The following is a 17,261-nucleotide window of genomic DNA, read 5'->3' as shown; positions in this document are numbered from 1 at the left end:
TCAGTCAAAGTTGCTCTTCTATCAGCTTGAATCATCTGACCTCTAGCATCAACAAGGCATTTTTGCCCACAGGACTGCGCATACTGGATGTTTTTCTCTTTTCACACCATTCTTTGTAAACCCTAGAAATGGTTGTGCGTGAAAATCCCAGTAACTGAGCAGATTGTGAAATACTCAGACCGGCCCATCTGGCACCAACAACCATGCCACACTCAAAATTGCCTAAATCATCTTTCTTTCCCATTCTGACATTCAGTTTGGAGTTCAGGAGATTTTCTTGACCAGGACCACACCTCTAAATGCATTGAAGCAACTGCCATGTGATTGGTTGATTAGATAATTGCATTAATGAGAAATGTAACAGGTGTTCCTAATAATCCTTTAGGTGAGTGTATAATATACATGAAATTTCCATGTTGTCCACAACTGGGACAACACGGACATTTTAGGGCCCTAACTGTGTCCTTTGATCGTCCTTGAGATGTTTCTAGAACTTGATTGGAGTCCACCTGTGGTAAATTCAATTGATTGGATTATTTAAAAAGGTATATTGACCATATAAGGTTCCATATTTCAGAGTATGTCGTAGCAAAAAACAAGCCCATTTAATCTAAGGAACTCTGTATATCTCCTGGGTAGAACATTGTTGATGCATAAATAAAAGAGGGGACAAGATAGAAAGGAAGAGGGGACAGGATAGAACAGAAGAGGGGACAGGATAGAACAGAAGAGGGGACAGGATAGAACGGAAGAGGGGACAGGATAGAACAGAAGAGGGGACAGGATAGAACGGAAGAGGGGACAGGATAGAACAGAAGAGGGGACAGGATAGAACAGAAGAGGGGACAGGATAGAACGGAAGAGGGGACAGGATAGAACAGAAGAGGGGACAGGATAGAACGGAAGAGGGGACAGGATAGAACAGAAGAGGGGACAGGATAGAACAGAAGAGAGGACAGGATAGAACGGAAGAGGGGACAGGATAGAACAGAAGAGGGGACAGGATAGAACGGAAGAGGGGACAGGATAGAACAGAAGAGGGGACAGGATAGAACAGAAGAGGGGACAGTACACTCTGTACACTCTGCCAAGTATACTCTATCACTTGGCAGAGGAATTGTGGAGTTGGGCTCGAGAGCACCTATGCTTGCTTTAAGACTCTCACATTCCAGGTCACCTTAATGTGGGTGCTGAACCCATGTCACGAGGAGCTGGACATTGTTTGCGTGTTGTGGAGCCGGTTTGGGAAAGCAGAGGTAGACCTGTTTGTGTCTCGAGAGAACACTCAGTGTCCCCTGTGGCTCTCTCTGAGGTAGAAGGATGTTCCACCATTGGGGGGGTGTCTTCGCTCATGCTCTGTGGCCATAGGCTCTCCTTCACGTGTTTCCTCTGGCAAAATGTGTTCTCCCCTTTTTGGCGAGCACTTCACACATTGGAAACCGTATACGGAGCATACATTTCTCTCTGCCACAGATGCATGTAAAACCTCTGAAAGACTAATCATGTAATACTCTGGAACTTTACGTGCAAGTCATGTACAATCAGAGCGTGCCTGACGTAACATCAGATACACATTTCTGAAATAGCCATACAATTTCTCCAACATACATGTGTTTATCGTTATAAGAAAATGTACACTGTTTAATGTACTGCAGTTGCATGCATACCAGGGCCCATTAATATTGATTTCATTGTTGTGCAGTCAGGTGCAGTTAAGTATCAACTGGTGGCCTGGGATTGTCACACAAATGGACACAGACTCATGTACTATATTTATTTATAGCTGATGATTTCTCCATGGTGTAAAATGGCGATTGACTATCTGGATGTATTGTCGGAAAAAGTACGCCACGCCTTTACTACAAGGTCTCGGCCTCCAAGTCTCTGTGTTTCCAGGAGAGGTGGTGTAAGGACAATCCCTGCCTACATTATTTCTCAAGGCGCATTGCCCATGGACGTTCTGTGCTTTATTGATGTAGACCATTCAAAGGCAAGAAGCTACAAATTCCTACAAAGGCTGACTACGCTTTTGTAAGTGTTGGATTCAAGAATGGAGAGAAGGCCATTGAAAACTTAAAAAAGCATGAGCCATAAACATGCAGTGACCACATACATACATGAAACCCAATCAATCACTGCAACATTACATCATGCGCCAAAGAAACTGCAAGAGGCCCGGTAAAACCTTTTGAATATATTTGGTGGTATACTGTATTTGGCAAAGCAAGGCAATGCTTTTAGAGGCCATGAGCAGCATTAAGAAAACGTTAAACAGCTACTGCCGTAATACAACTACTGAAATACAGCAGATTTTCAGCAATCCCAAGGCCCAAATGCAGCAGTTCAGATAATAAGCAAGTATATTGTTAACAAAATTGACCAAGAAATTACATCTTTGCATGTAGTGCATTTGTGATTATTGAAGGAACTCTAGACGTTGCTGGGATAGTGCAAGAGTCCAAAATTATGCATCAGGTATGTACTGTAGATATAGGAGGCCACAATACACAGGCTTTTTTGATGGCTAAGGATTTCATGGCAGATAAACGTTTCTGGAAGTAACTTGTCCAGACTAGAAATTACAGTGCACACTGAACAGTCCACAGGCATGCGCAAAAAGCATGAGGTGTTTGGTGTCACATATTCCAGTGAAATGATTGTGGACATAATGGAGGTCTCACAGATTTATAAAACCGTATGACATATGCAACATTGTAACATTGCTTAGAAAAAATTCTCAATTGCAATTTCACTTAACATTTCGAAGCATCATTGCTACCATTATGCTTATTTATTATTACATGATTTCAGACCGATTTCAGAATCTTGGACAAAGGACCGAATCATAACACATTTGTGATTCAAACTGGATGTTTAAGCATTTTAACAGCATGAAATCTTATAAATATTTTAATGCACACATAGTTGTAACATGATGACTATTATAACATTTTCTGTCAAACAAGTACTTAGATGTGGTTGTTTTATTGGAAAGTCTGGAATCACATAGAGTAAGGCACGTTTGAGAATTCTATAGCAAAATAGATTGTGTAAATGTGTTTGGATAAACAATACATAATGCCTGTCTGACCACAGCTACAATAAATACATGCAAATTCATTTTATTTGCAAAACTACCTGTTAGATGTGGATAATGTTCTGTACCAAGTTAGTAAAGTGATTTCTTTCAAGCTGGTGTAACTAATGACACCAGCATACAACCATGATACAATTTGAATGTGAATGATAATGGATAGCTGTAGCCACCAGAAAATCTATATGGGAAAAGAAAAAAGGTAGTTCCGCTTATTACTGTCTACTGTGATCTTAAAATGTGCAGAAAAATGAATGGATATAGCCAGCAAACAATGTAACAATCTTTTACAACCTTATACTTGTTTTTTTTTTTACTACTGAGCAATATACAGTGGGGAGAACAAGTATTTCATACACTGTCGATTGTGCAGGTTTTCCTACTTACAAATCATGCAGAGGTCTGTAATTTTTATCACAGGTACACTTCAACTGTGAGAGACAGAAAATCACATTGTATGATTTTTAAATAATTAATTAGCATTTTATTGCATGACATAAGTATTTGATCACCTACCAACCAGTAAGAATTCCGGCTCTCACAGACATGTTAGTTTTTCTTTAAGAAGCCCTCCTGTTCTCCACTCATTACCTGTATTAACTGCTCCTGTTTGAACTCTTTACCTGTATAAAAGACACCTGTCCACACGCTCAATCAAACAGACTCCAACCTCTCCAAAATGGCCAAGACCAGAGAGCTGTGTATGGACATCAGGGATAAAATTGTAGACCTGCACAAGGCTGGGATGGGGTACAGGACAATAGGCAAGCATCTTGATGAGAAGGCAGCAACTGTTGGCACAATTATAAAAAAATGGAAGAAGTTCAAGATTACGGTCAATCTCCCTCGATCTGGGGCTCCATGCAAGATCTCACCTCGTGGGGCATCAATGATCATGAGGAAGGTGAGGGATTAGCCCAGAACTACACAGCAGGATCTCGTCAATGACCTGAAGAGAGCTGGGACCACAGTCTCAAAGAAAACCATTACTAACACACTACGCCGTCCTGGATTAAAATCCTGCAGCGCACGCAAGGTCCCCCTGCTCAAGCCAGCGCATGTCCAGGCCCGTCTGAAGTTTGCCAATGACCATCTGGATGATCCAGAGGAGGAATGGGAGAAGGTAATGTGGTCTGATAAGACAAAAATAGAGCTTTTTGGTCTAAACTCCACTCGCTGTGTTTGGAGGAAGAAGAAGGATGAGTACAACCCCAAGAACACCATCCCAACCGTGAAGTATGGAGGTGGAAACATCATTCTTTGGGGATGCTTTTCTGCATAGTGGACAGGACGACTGCACCGTTTTGAGGGGAGGATGGATGGGGCCATGTATTGCAAGATTTTGGCCAACAACCTCCTTCCCTCAGCAAGAGCATTGAAGTTGGGTCGTGGCTGGGTCTTCCAGCAGGACAACGACCCGAAACACACAGCCAGGGCAACTAAGGAGTGGCTCCGTAAAAAGCATCTCAAGTTCCTGGAGTGGCCTAGCCAGTCTCCAGACCTAAACCCAATAGAAAATCATTGGAGGGAGCTGAAAGTCTGTATTGCCCAGCGACAGCCCCGAAACCTGAAGGATCTGGAGAAGGTCTGTATGGAGGAGTGGGCCAAAATCCCTGCTGCAGTGTGTGCAAACCTGGTCAAGAACTACAGGAAACGTATGATCTCTGTAAAAGGTTTTTGTACCAAATATTAAGTTCTTGTTTTCTGATGTATCAAATACTTATGTCATGCAATAAAATGCAAATTAATTACTTAAAAATCATACAATATGATTTTCTGGATTTTTGTTTTAGATTCCGTCTCTCACAGTTGAAGAGTAACTATGATAAAAATTGAAGACTTTTACATGCTTTGTAAGTGGGAAAACCTGCAATATCGGCAGTGTATAAAATAATTGTTCTGCCCACTGTATGTGTTCCCTTTTGAGGAGTGCATAATAATATATTGTGTCAGGCGGTCAGTGCATTTTGTATAAATAAGGGGGCATGTCTAATCATTGCGCAACCCCTCCCACCAAAGAAGAAATATTTAGAAATGTATATGCGCATGTGTATATGGGGAATCTAAACTGAGGGGGCATGACTTTATACCTGAGGGGGCAAGGCCCCCACTTGCCTTCCTGTGGAACAAGGCCTGCTATTAGGATACAATCATTTAGCAATCAATTATTTATTTATTAATAATTGGACACCTATTTGGAAGTTGAATAGAAACATTTCAACACTTTTTCAACAATTATTAAATGATCAATATGTTTTGATTTTAAATGTAGCCAGAAATGTAATCAGAAAGTAACAACAGAACTTGTCAAGGAGTATTAACCCAACTCCATCCACTGAATCTGTTGAGAGCCTCAGAATATAGATATATAATACTCAAACACAATAATAGTGTACTAAGAACATTTAAACTCTAATAGAGAATACACCAATAGAGAATAATACAGACCAGGTATTCCAAAACAGTTTAAAAGTTCTATCAAAAACAGTCTTATGTTCTTATGTGTGAGTGTGGGTGAGAGAGTAAGCGTGTGATTGAGTGTTAATGACAATAAGGCACACGTGTGTGCATTTAACAAGTTACACCATATCGTGGCATTATAATGTAATGTACAACACTGAAACACGTTATTAAGTTTTTTTTGGTGCGCAACAGACAAAACGTAACATAGGCTGTAAGTGGGAAGCTAATTGGGCCAAATAGTTAGCTAGAAATTTACGTAAATTGGTAAAAGATTTATCCTAGGCTACTAAAAGGAACACCAAAACTTAACATGAATTGAAAATAATTTTACAATTCATGCTAAAAATTTATGGGAAGCTGGCAACCTACACTTTTCTCATCTTGACTTTCTTCGGGTATGGATAGATTTTTTGCTCTGATCTCAACAGGTCTGGACAAAAGTATTTTACAGTATTTTTAAACTACAAAATACAAAACACTAATGTATTTTGATACAAAATATGATGGCATTTTCATCAACCCTATCAAATACAAATAAAAAAATACTATTTAATATTTGAAATACATTTTTTAAATACATGTATCATAAATACTGCCCATGCCTGGCCACTAGCATGGTATATGTTTAATAAAGTGAATGTTCACTCGGTTGTAGTTGAACCACGGGCAGGACAGTCTATAAAAATGGGAATTACAAACCACACAGTGTATAACGTTAGTTAGAATGCCACGCCAGCTAGCTGTTATCTACCTTAGGAACTTTCCATGTCTTGCAACATTAACCTAGGACATGTTTTCAAAAGCATTTGCTTGCTCAGTTAGTTTCACCACAGGAAGGATGGCTTTTAAAATGGTATAACATTGGGTAGATTACCAAGCTAGCTAGTCTAGTTATTTGCTAGGGCTAGAGCAGGGCTGGCCAACCCTGTTCCTGGAGAGCCACTGTCCTGTAGATTTTCTCTCCAACTCTTATTCAGCACACCTGATTCTAATTAGTAGTAGGATGAAAAGCAGACTCAGGTTAGTCACAAATGAGGCTGAAGAGAAAACCAACCGGACAGTGGCTCTCCAGGAACAGGGTTGGCCAGCCCTGGGCTAGAGTATATAAAGAAATAGTTTCTGCAATTCCCCTTTTGATCACCTGAGCGCTGGACCAATTTCTTCTTTAAGAAACAAACAGATATGAAATACATTATATATTTTTGTTGCAGTTCTAAAAAAAATTGTGAGGGAAATCCTACAACTACAGCAAAGGTTTTCCTCTCATCTCTTTTTCTGACTGCTCACCCCATCAATTATAATGCATTTTAAGAATTCTATACCATGTAATTACCTTTTGCTTACGTATTAAACATTTTAATAAAAGCTATTAGATTAGCAATAGCATAATGTTTTATTTGACAATAAATGGATTTCACAAATAATAGTCACAAGGTATTCTTGCAAGTATCATCTATTTTGACATTGATGAATTTGTTGCATGATACAAGTATTTTACTATTTTCTGTGCTAAGATCAACATAACTCAAACACACACTTTCAGATATGGTGTAACTACCTCAAAATATATTATTATGAATTACAGCTCCACTGTTCCACTAAACTCAATTATGATTGGTTCTTTTTATATTTCAATCAACTTTCATGTCTCATTATATGTCCATGTTCATTCACAAACCAATGGTTCAGACTCACTCTGTTTGATTGACACCTCTGTACATGCAAATAAGAAACTATATCTTACAGCACTTTATGATATCACAATCTTCACAGATCCTTTATAAACAGTAAACCCAGGATAGAGTGGCTGAGTGAATGTGGTCTGGACTCTGTGGAGGAGGGTCATTGTTTTAGAGACACTGTAGAAAGACAGAGTTCCTGCCCTGTGGTCCAGATACACTCCTACTCTGGAGGAGCAGGGGACAGGGATATCAGTCATTTTCATACTATGGTAAAAACAACATCTGGATCTAGAGCAGTATAGCCTCCAGGACTGATCATTATGGCCAAAAACACACTCATAACCACTTCCTTTCCTGCTGATCCCTTTATACGACATAACTACATTAACCCCTTCCCCATTCCACTCCACCTCCCAGTAACAGACTCCAGACAGACCCTGTTTACACAGCACCTGTTTATAGGAGGTAAATCTGTCTGGATGGTCATAATAGGATTGGGTCTTATAACTCCATGTCACCTTTCTGTTCCCCTCAGACAGACACAAGGACTGATTTACTGTATTGGGATCCAATGTCAGCTGGCAGGAATCTGAGAAAATAAAAAATAAAATCAGTGACATGTGTGTGTGACTGAGATCTATGCATGCATGCATGTCTGGACCTAATGACCCCACAAAGAAAAATAGATATTTTGGCATGACATTCTTGGCTTCTGGGGTTGGCTTAGTTTTAAGGAAAAATTTATAATTGGGCACAAAAAAAGGGTTACTCAAAGATTAGGCTAGGGTTCAGGGATAGGGAACATATATTTCTGGATCAAGGTACATTCAGGTATTACCAGTTAGAGTAAGTTAGGGTAACGGATAGGTTTATGAGCTAAGGAAGAAGGAACACAGATTTCTGCGTTAAGGTTAGAGTTCAGGTCCTGAGAAGTGTGTGTGTGTGTGTGTGTGTGTGTGTCTGTGTGGAATGTATAGGTGCAGTCTTAAATTTTATGCACAACCACACTAGTCTTTCTATCCTTGTGGGGACCTGAAACCCAAACGTCACCCAGAATGCCATGTTCTCTATTCCTTTGTCTCTCACCGTCCATGTGATCCCATTAACTCACATGCTAAGACATTGTATGAACACTTGTATATGCGTGTTTGTGTGTGCATATTATGTGTTCATGTATTCATATATTGTCACAATACTGTTTTGAACATTCCTTTTGGGTCTGATGTATAACTGAATACTCTACTCAATGGTTCCTCAAAGGGAGATGAGAAAGATTTGTGCTAAAGTGGTTAGTAATGCTTGAAAACACTATTTCACCTCTACAAAAGGCAGATCATTAGTAGCTAAACTTTTTATTGTAATGGGGATGTTTTCAAACTGACTGTAGATGCAGAATAATGTTAACTGGGTATGTTATTATGGAGTGTGAGTCAAATTACATTTGAATATTTTATTGTTATTATCCATAGCTAATCTTGACAGAATTAATCCAGCTAATGACAATCAAAAATATCAAAATATGTTTCATAATAATATGATGGCAATGTTGTTTTTGACTAAATATTAACCTGTGTTAGCAATATTGTTGTATTCCCAAGCTCCTCTAGTGAAATTTTAACTAAATTGTAATCAGCCCCATTTAAAGTCATTAAACACGTTCAAATGTTGGTAAATCCGGACATCAATATTTCTCCAGTATCCATAGAATGTTAGTTACTATGGCAGTTATGCGACCATGTGTGTTTGTATTTCCTCACATTTTAAGAAATCCTCTCTGGTCTCGGGCTGAGCAGGTTGATTCATCTCAACTGTAGTCACTATGAGGAAAGACATGACTAATATGACTGGTCAACCACAAACCTTTGTGCTTCTGAACTAGAATGCTAACCATTTGCTTTTAGTGTGTGTGTGTGTGTTTGCCTGCATGTAATTTAATTCTGTACGTTTGAAGATGCTTTCATAATATCCTGCCAAACATACTATTCCTTGCAGTGTAGCTGAGTATTTTGTCCCAGAGGGGAAAAATATCATAGACATTTTTAAAATGAATTTGACCAACCTTTGCCAGATATCATGTCCATTTCCTTTTTGCATACATCCTGCATTTGATCTTTCAGTTTAGTGACTGATTCCTTCACATGCTCAAAGGAGATGTGTGGAAGGAAAGTGGTGCTAGTCAAGGGCTCAGATCCAGGAGGGACACAGAGAGAATGGAAACTCTAAAGAGAGAGGGAAACAAGTATGAGGTTTTTAGAAAGAAAAACTGAGATTTAAGTTCAAGCCATTTTTACTGGGAAAGAAGCTAACATGTAGCCATTATAGTGTTTTAAAGTAAGTTAGTGATGTCACCTGGAGGAAATGGATGTGATCCTCTGAGAGTGAGAGCTGCTTCAGCTCAAAATCTCTCCTCCTCTGTTTAGAAAACTCCTGCTGCAGTTGTTCCAAGAGTCCTTCAGCCCGACTCACTTCAGCCTTCTCCTGAGCTCTGATCAGCTCCTTCAACTCAGAGCGTCTTTTCTCAATGTAGCAGATAAGCTCAGTAAAGATCCTCTCACTGTCCTCCACTGCTGCCTGTGCAGAGTGCTGTCAGGAAACAGAGGGAGAAGGGGGTCCATTTCAACAAACTCTCAGCTCTTACCAGGAGCACAGTCTATAAATGTAAACCTAATACAGTGCTGCTTGAAAATATGTCAACCCCTTGTGCAATTAAAGATTGGTTTAGTGTTCACTATTAAACCTGTATTTAATTAGTACCTGTGTATTTTATCTGACATGTTAGGTTGATAGTTACCAATTCCATAAGCTTTAAATTATGTATGTAGTAGAACTAAATAATAAAGAATTGGTGCAGTTAGAAAAACATGTCAACCCCAAGGTGTATTGCTTCAATCATGTAGGTAAGTAGAATCAGATGGTTAAATAATTGGGTCCCAAGTTAATCAATGAAAGGAGGGACCTTCAGGAATTATTTTGGTTTCAAATCTAATGAATACAGTCAAGAAACCTGGTCAGTTTGGTGTTACCTAAACAGGTGAATACATAACACGCCACACCAACAAGAAAGGAGATCTCAGATAACACCAGGAAGAGTGTAGAGTGAGCACCTCCTTCTGGGAAAAGCTATACAACCATCTCAAAGTGATCAGTCCAAAATGTGAGGCAAATCATTTGCAAATGGAGAGCATTTAACATGACAGCAACTTGGCCTCGAAGTGGATGCCCTTCCAAAATATGCACAAGAAAATGTATCAACCAGGTAAATGGTAACCCACACATAATATCTGGAGAATTGCAGGGCCTCCCTTGTTACATGTCAGGTTGCTTTGCATGCTTCACCAATGAGATAACATTGAATCGTCATCATCATCAAGGGAACCATGAAATCTGAGGTATATCAGGAGATTCTTGATCACAATGTCAGGAAATCAATCAAGGAGCCAAAGGTGGGCCAAAAATACAACAAGACAATGACTCAAAGCAATCAGGCAAATCTACCATAAATGGCTGAGGAGAAAGACGTTTTGTGTTTTGGACTGGTCAAAGTCCTGACCCTAATGCAGTCGAGATTGGTGGAACCGGATTTTGACCTGTTTTATAGATGACTCCAGGGAGATGTGTGCGAATAGAACAGCAGCAACTGATAATATTCAAATGACATCCTGTAAGGCACATACGTTACAGGTCATAGGATACAGTTGTACTCATAATTTGCAAATCCTGGCAGAAAATAAGAAATGTTGGCATTGATTTAGATAATTTGACTAATCCTGCAAAAAAATCTGTCTTTTATTTAAGGATAGTGATCATATGAAGCCATTTATTATTGCATAGATGTTTGGCTCCTTTTTAAATCATAATGATAACAGAAATCACCCAAATGGCCCTCAAGAAAAGATTACATACCCTTGAATGTGTGGTCTTGTTACAGACACACAAGGTGACACACAGGTGAAAATGGCAATTAAAGGTTAATTTCCCACACCTTTGGCTTTTTAAATTGCAATTAGTGTATGTGTATAAATACTCAATGAGTTTGTTAGCTCTCATGTGGATGCAATGAGCAGGCTAGATACTGAGCAATGGGGAGCAGAAAAGGACTGTCAAAAGACCTGCGTATCAAGGTTATGGAACTTTATAAAGATAGAAAAGGATATAAAAAGATATCCAAAGCCTTGCTTTCAATCACTTATTACGAAGTAGAAGATTCAGGGATCTCTTGATACCAAGCCAAGGTAAGGTAGACTGAGAAAGATTTCAGCCAAAACTGCCAGAAATGTTGTTCGGGATACAAAGAAAAACCTCAGGAGAAATACAGACTCTGGAAAAAGACGGTGTGGTGGTTTCAAATAGCACAATATAATGATATTTGATCAAAAACGAGCTGCATGGTCGAGTTGCCAGAAAGAAGTCTTTCCTGCACCAATACCACAAAAAAGCCTCATAACAATATGCCTGACAACAACTTGACACGCCTCACAGACCAAAATAGAGCTTTATGGCCACAACCATAAGCGCTATGTTTGGAGAGGGGTCAACAAGGCCTATAGTGAAAAGAATACCATCCCCACTGTGAAGCATGGTGGTGGCTCACTGATGTTTTTGGGGTGTGTGAGCTTTAAAGGGGAATCTTGTGAAGATTGATGGCACGATGAATGCAGCATGTTATCAGAAAGAAATGGCAGACAATTTGCATTCTTCTGCACGAAAGCTGTACATGGGACGCTCTTGGACTTTCCAGCACGACAATGACCCTAAGCACAAGGCCAAGTTGACCCTCCAGTGGTTAGAGCAGAAAAAGGTGAAGGTTCTGGATGAAACTGTGACTGGCCACCACAGTCTCCTGACCTTAATATCATCGAGCCACTCTGAGGAGATCTCAAACGTGTGGTTCTTGCAAGACGACCAAAGACTTAGCATGACCTGGAGACATTTTACCAAGAGGAATGGGCAGCTATACCACCTGCAATAATTCGGGGCCTCAGACAACTATTACACAAGACTGCACGCTGTCATTGATGCTAAAAGGGACAATAAACAATATTAAGAATTAAGGGTATGCAGACTTATGAACAGGGGTCAGTTCATTTTTTTCTTTGTTTTATGATTGTGCCATTCTGTTATGGCCTACAGTTGAATGTGAATCCCATTAGAAATAAAAGCAATTTTGCGTGCTCACTCAGGTTTTCTTTACACATGGTGCATACCAATTATCCAAGAGTATGCAAACTATCGAGCACAACTGTACAGTTGGTATAGAAAGTCAAATGTTCACCCTTTGTTGCCTTACAGCTTTATTTAAATACAATTTGGTGCTTCCAACTTTGTGGCAACTGTTTGAGAAAGTCCTGTATCCTGTTCCAGCATGACTGTCCCTGTGCACAAAGCGGGGTCCATAGAGACATTGTTTGGCGAGGTGGTTGTGGAGGAACTTGAGTAGACTGCACAGAGCCCTGATTAACCTCACTGAACACCTTTGGGATGAATTGGAATGGAGATTGCAAGCCAGGCATTCTCATCCAACATCAACATCAAATGCTCTTCTGGTCGAATGGGCACAAATTGGAGACACTCCAAAATCATGTGGAAAGCCTTCTTAGAAGATTTGAGCCTGCACGGGGGGGCCAACTCCATATTAATGCCTGTTTTAGAATGGGATGTCCAACAAGCTCATATAGGTATGAGTTTTATTTAAATAAACCACTTTTGTTCAATAGAAAATGAAAATGTATAATGTGTTATTATTATTATTAAGAAATGTGGTCAGGATTTTACTTTTTGAACATCCCTATAGGGTTTATATTCTACTTTCAAGCATAACTATGCATTTATATCAGTCCGATCACTAACCTTCAGAGAGTCCACAGCCTGTCTCAGCTCCTGAATCTCCTTCTCTCTCTCCTGGATTCTCTTCTGGGATTTCTGAAGTTTCTCCCCCAACTGCTTCTGCAGAGAAATGTATGAGATACTTGTCAAAGCCCATCTGATGCTGTTTTAGTTCACATTGATCACTTAACCAGGAAGTCTGCCCAAGCATTGCTCTGGACAGTGGTGTATTTGTTACATTAGCTTGTAGATTTGACCGTTCTTTTGAGGAAGTGGAAAATACGAAGGAAGGGCTGAACTTTGTTTCCTTTCACAAGCATAAGACTGGGGGACTGGGCCAAATTATTGTCCCGTGGTCTGAGAAGCTGCCTCCAATACAGCATGGGTTTGAACCTGTAAACCCTCCTCTATGTTTTCCCAACATCACTATCAATAAAGCAGAACTATCTGGAAAACAAAGAGAAAAAAACATCAGTGTGGTTGGTGGAGCTGAAGTAGCCATGTGTAGTGATTGTCTGGCACAACCATTGGAAAATAATCAGCTCAACACCAAACGTTTCAAATATGGTGATTGGTGACTAAAGTCATTTCAATCCTGATCAACAGGCTAAAGAAATAACCTGTCTGTAGGACCATGTTGACTTGCTCAGAGTGGAGGGCCATTGTTTACTGGTAGTAGGGAGGATATTTCAGAAGGGTTTAGGGTGCAGATACGGCTAGGATGCTAGGTCCGCTACTACTGCATGACTTGCCAGTAAAGACAACTCAACGTTTGTCTTCCTGATGCTATACCAGGGCCTAACAGATCAAACTGGGGTTACCATACTCTGTTGTAACCAAACCATGTTTACCACACCTAGTTTATCGTGTGAGGACAGGCATGCTGTCTGACTAGGCACAGAAACTAGTTTGAACAAGATTAATTTTATCTTGTTCCCACTTCTGTACAAAGTTGTAATAGCCGGGGGAGGAAGTTAAGACAAACATTATTTAATTATTAAGCCGACTAGAAACAACAAATGTAGAATAATGCTGAGCTTATTTCAAATGTCAAAGCTAGAACCAATATAACAATATGACAGTATCTCATTTTGAGAAAGTAATTATAATAGTATGTTAAATATTGATTTGTACTAATTAATTAACTATTACTTTTAACTATATATTAAACTTAACTGCAGGATTTTATTTCCTACCAATTTTCTGTCCGATTAAGGAGTGTTCAAGTTTCTGTCCTGGACTTTTGTGATGACCCAAATATTTTTTTAAACTACTTGTTTTGTGCTAGGTGTGTAATATGTATTTTATATGTTAAAAATCCATGGGCTCATACACTTTATCTAAATAACAGGCTAATCTGGCACATTTACACTTAATTCTAATCTTTTGCTCAACTACTGGCAAAATAGTTGATCTGATGGATCAAAAGACCATATATGAATTGGGCTGTCTGTGTAAAAGTACCAATAATAGTGACTGCTTTTGAATGCCACCAATAGCCCATGCTATAGGTCCTCGACAAAACAGGGGGAAATAGGCTGGTCTAACGAGTATTAACACTGGTGTTTAATGTGAATGTCGGCTTTAGTAATCTGTGTTTCCATTCGAAGATTAGTTAGGGTTAGGGCTGGCACTTGATGATGAGGAGAATCTTTACAAGATATTGGTCAAGCTCAGATTTGGAATAGATTATGGTTGCATAGTATTTGGGACGGCTGTTAGGACATGTCTATGGCAGCTTGACATAACACTATATAGTGTTAAGAATTTACATTGGTGCTTTTAAATTGACTTTTGTAGGGGCCTTGTCAGTGGAGGTGGGGGAGATGCCTTTGGACATACAGTGGAATGAAGTGTTGTTTGCTTGTTGGGTTAGATTAACAGGCTGTGTGGTTGGACACCTTACAGTTACTGTTCTAGATGACTGCTGACTTTTGAACAAAGCATGGGCTGTGGAACTGATATAGCAATGTATGTTTTTACTTAGTTAATCTTTTCTCAGGGAATGAATGAACATACTAGAATGTCTTAGCTAAACAAGGACAGTGTAGGAATGAATAATCACACAATGGTTTATTATTCAAAAACATGGGAAACCCAGGTGGGCAAGACACTCACAAGGCCTGGATTTAGAGGACGGCTATGATACTCTGCTAGTACCAATTGGATTGAGTTAGATTCCGTAAAGCACTTTATACATTGGACAAACAGAAAACCATGGGGATGTCCATTCATGGAGTTCATGAGGGAGTCCATTACCCACAATATTAGACTAAACAACCAGCCAGAGGCGTTGCTAGGATCACAATACATTCAGGGCTTAGCCCACACCACACACCGACTGGGACTAAAAGTACAGGGTTTTGAATGCTTGTGAGGAAAATGTTGATGTACACGCTAGCAGCCATATCATAATGCACGATCGGAATTATAGATGAATAGATCAGGGGCTATTTTTTATGATAAATTTTTTTGGTCAATCTGAGATCCAGGGCTATTTACAAATGATCTGGGGCTACAGCCCCGGCCATCCAGGCATAACGACGCCACTGCAATCAACTGTCATCAGATACCATCCAGTTTCTGACCCCCTCGGCGTTTCAGGTATTGATAAGGTCTAAACTCAGACAATGAAATCCCTGACTGAAAACTGAGTTCTGTCTTCTGAGTTTTTTGATAAATGGATAAATGACTTCCTTTCTTTTACTTACACAATGATGCAAGCTTGACACTATAGACTGTCCTAACTGGGGTGCTGCTCTTCTTTCATCCAGGAACTGACAGGAGAAGCTTCTTGTAATCAATCTAGCCTGAATTATGGGTTAATGGCAAGTCACATATAGAATGGGTGAACTATCCTTGAACTTTTTCTTAACAACAGAGCTTTAAATTCTTCTTGATTGCACTTTAGGGTTTTAGGCAAGATCTGTGTAAGTGCTTTGTGACAATTGTTGATCTAAAAAGTGTTTATGATATAAGTGTGATTCTTCAAAGAAAACATTAATTACATTATTTGCTGGGTTGTAAAAGCACCCTGATAGTTAAAATAACACATATTACCATTCATACAATGTACAATGTGGAGTTCCTCTCTTACCTGTTTGTCAGTCCTTTCTGCTGCAGCTGAGACTGTATCATGTCCTTTATGTTCATCCATTGTACAAAGATAACAGATACACTGCTGATCAGTATAGCAGTAAATATCTAGTAGTTCTCCATGATGAGAGCAAATTTTCTCCTGTAGTTTTGTCGAGGCCTGGACCAATTTGTGCTTTTTAAAGGCAGGAGATTCATAGTGAGGCTGGAGGTGAGACTCACAGAAAGAGGCCAGACACACCAGACAGGACTTGACAGCTTTGAGTTTTCTTCCAGTGCAGGAATCACACTCCACATATCCAGGTCCAGCATAATAATGATCAGGAGGAGCAGCTTGGAGTCTTGTCTTCTTCATTTTCTCCACCACTTCAGAAAACATGGTGTTCCTGTTTAGAACAGGTCTTGGTATGAAGGTCTGTCTGCACTGGGGGCAGCTGTAGATACCCTTGTCATCTTCCTGATCCAAGCAGGCCTTAATACAACTCATACAGTAGCTGTGTCCACAGGGAATAGTTACTGGATCCTTTAGTAGATCTAAACAGATTGAACAACAAAAAGAGTTGATGTCTTCTGCCATTTTAAACAAACACTAATAATAGGGAGGTCTGTCTTATACCTGAAACTGAAATCAATGTTACAATTTAAACTGTCATACACAGAGACAACAGTGATCAAGCAGAGTTACTTTATTGTGGCTCTGCAAGACAAGATTGTTTCCACATAAGCAGTATAGCAATCTTTCAAATATACCTCCCCTGGCACAGGGCTTTGTACTGTGGAGCAAACTCTCCAGAAAATGCTGAGTCATCAATTTCCATCTCCTCTGCCCCTAACAAACTGGGCTAGTGGCCAGTTCAGGAGAGTATCAGTACATCCCAGACAGTGACACCAAGATGGGTGCTGTCTAATCATAATAGCTTCACGTTGAAAACCTACTGTACCAGCATGATTTCTAAACTAATAAGACAAATACAACTGTACAGTCAAATGTAACATGGTCAACTCCTTAGCATCAATATGTATAGAAATGTATAGAATATTGTTTTTCAAACTGAGAAAGTTTATGTTGAGTGTGATGAAATGTAATTGGTAACACATGCAGT

The 17,261-nt window shown here is 39.6% G+C and overlaps 1 protein-coding gene across 1 annotated transcript; it reads right to left on the bottom strand.

Annotated features, from left to right (window-relative positions):
• Window positions 1–6,681: 6,681 nt before the first annotated feature.
• Window positions 6,682–16,872, bottom strand: LOC105006082 (E3 ubiquitin/ISG15 ligase TRIM25). The gene is made up of 6 exons (XM_010864417.3): window positions 16,160–16,872; window positions 13,087–13,182; window positions 9,589–9,822; window positions 9,299–9,458; window positions 8,997–9,056; window positions 6,682–7,828 (listed from the first exon to the last, which is right to left on the bottom strand). The coding sequence occupies exons 1-6, from the start codon at window positions 16,733–16,735 to the stop codon at window positions 7,308–7,310; spliced, it is 1,647 nt and encodes a 548-aa protein (XP_010862719.2). The 5' UTR covers window positions 16,736–16,872; the 3' UTR covers window positions 6,682–7,307.
• Window positions 16,873–17,261: the final 389 nt, after the last annotated feature.

The sequence above is a fragment of the Esox lucius genome, chromosome 5, assembly GCF_011004845.1.
Source record: "Esox lucius isolate fEsoLuc1 chromosome 5, fEsoLuc1.pri, whole genome shotgun sequence".
Taxonomy (NCBI): Eukaryota; Metazoa; Chordata; class Actinopteri; order Esociformes; family Esocidae; genus Esox; species Esox lucius.
The sequence above is the reverse complement of the archived record's forward strand: the minus strand, read 5'-3'. Positions and strand labels throughout refer to the sequence as shown.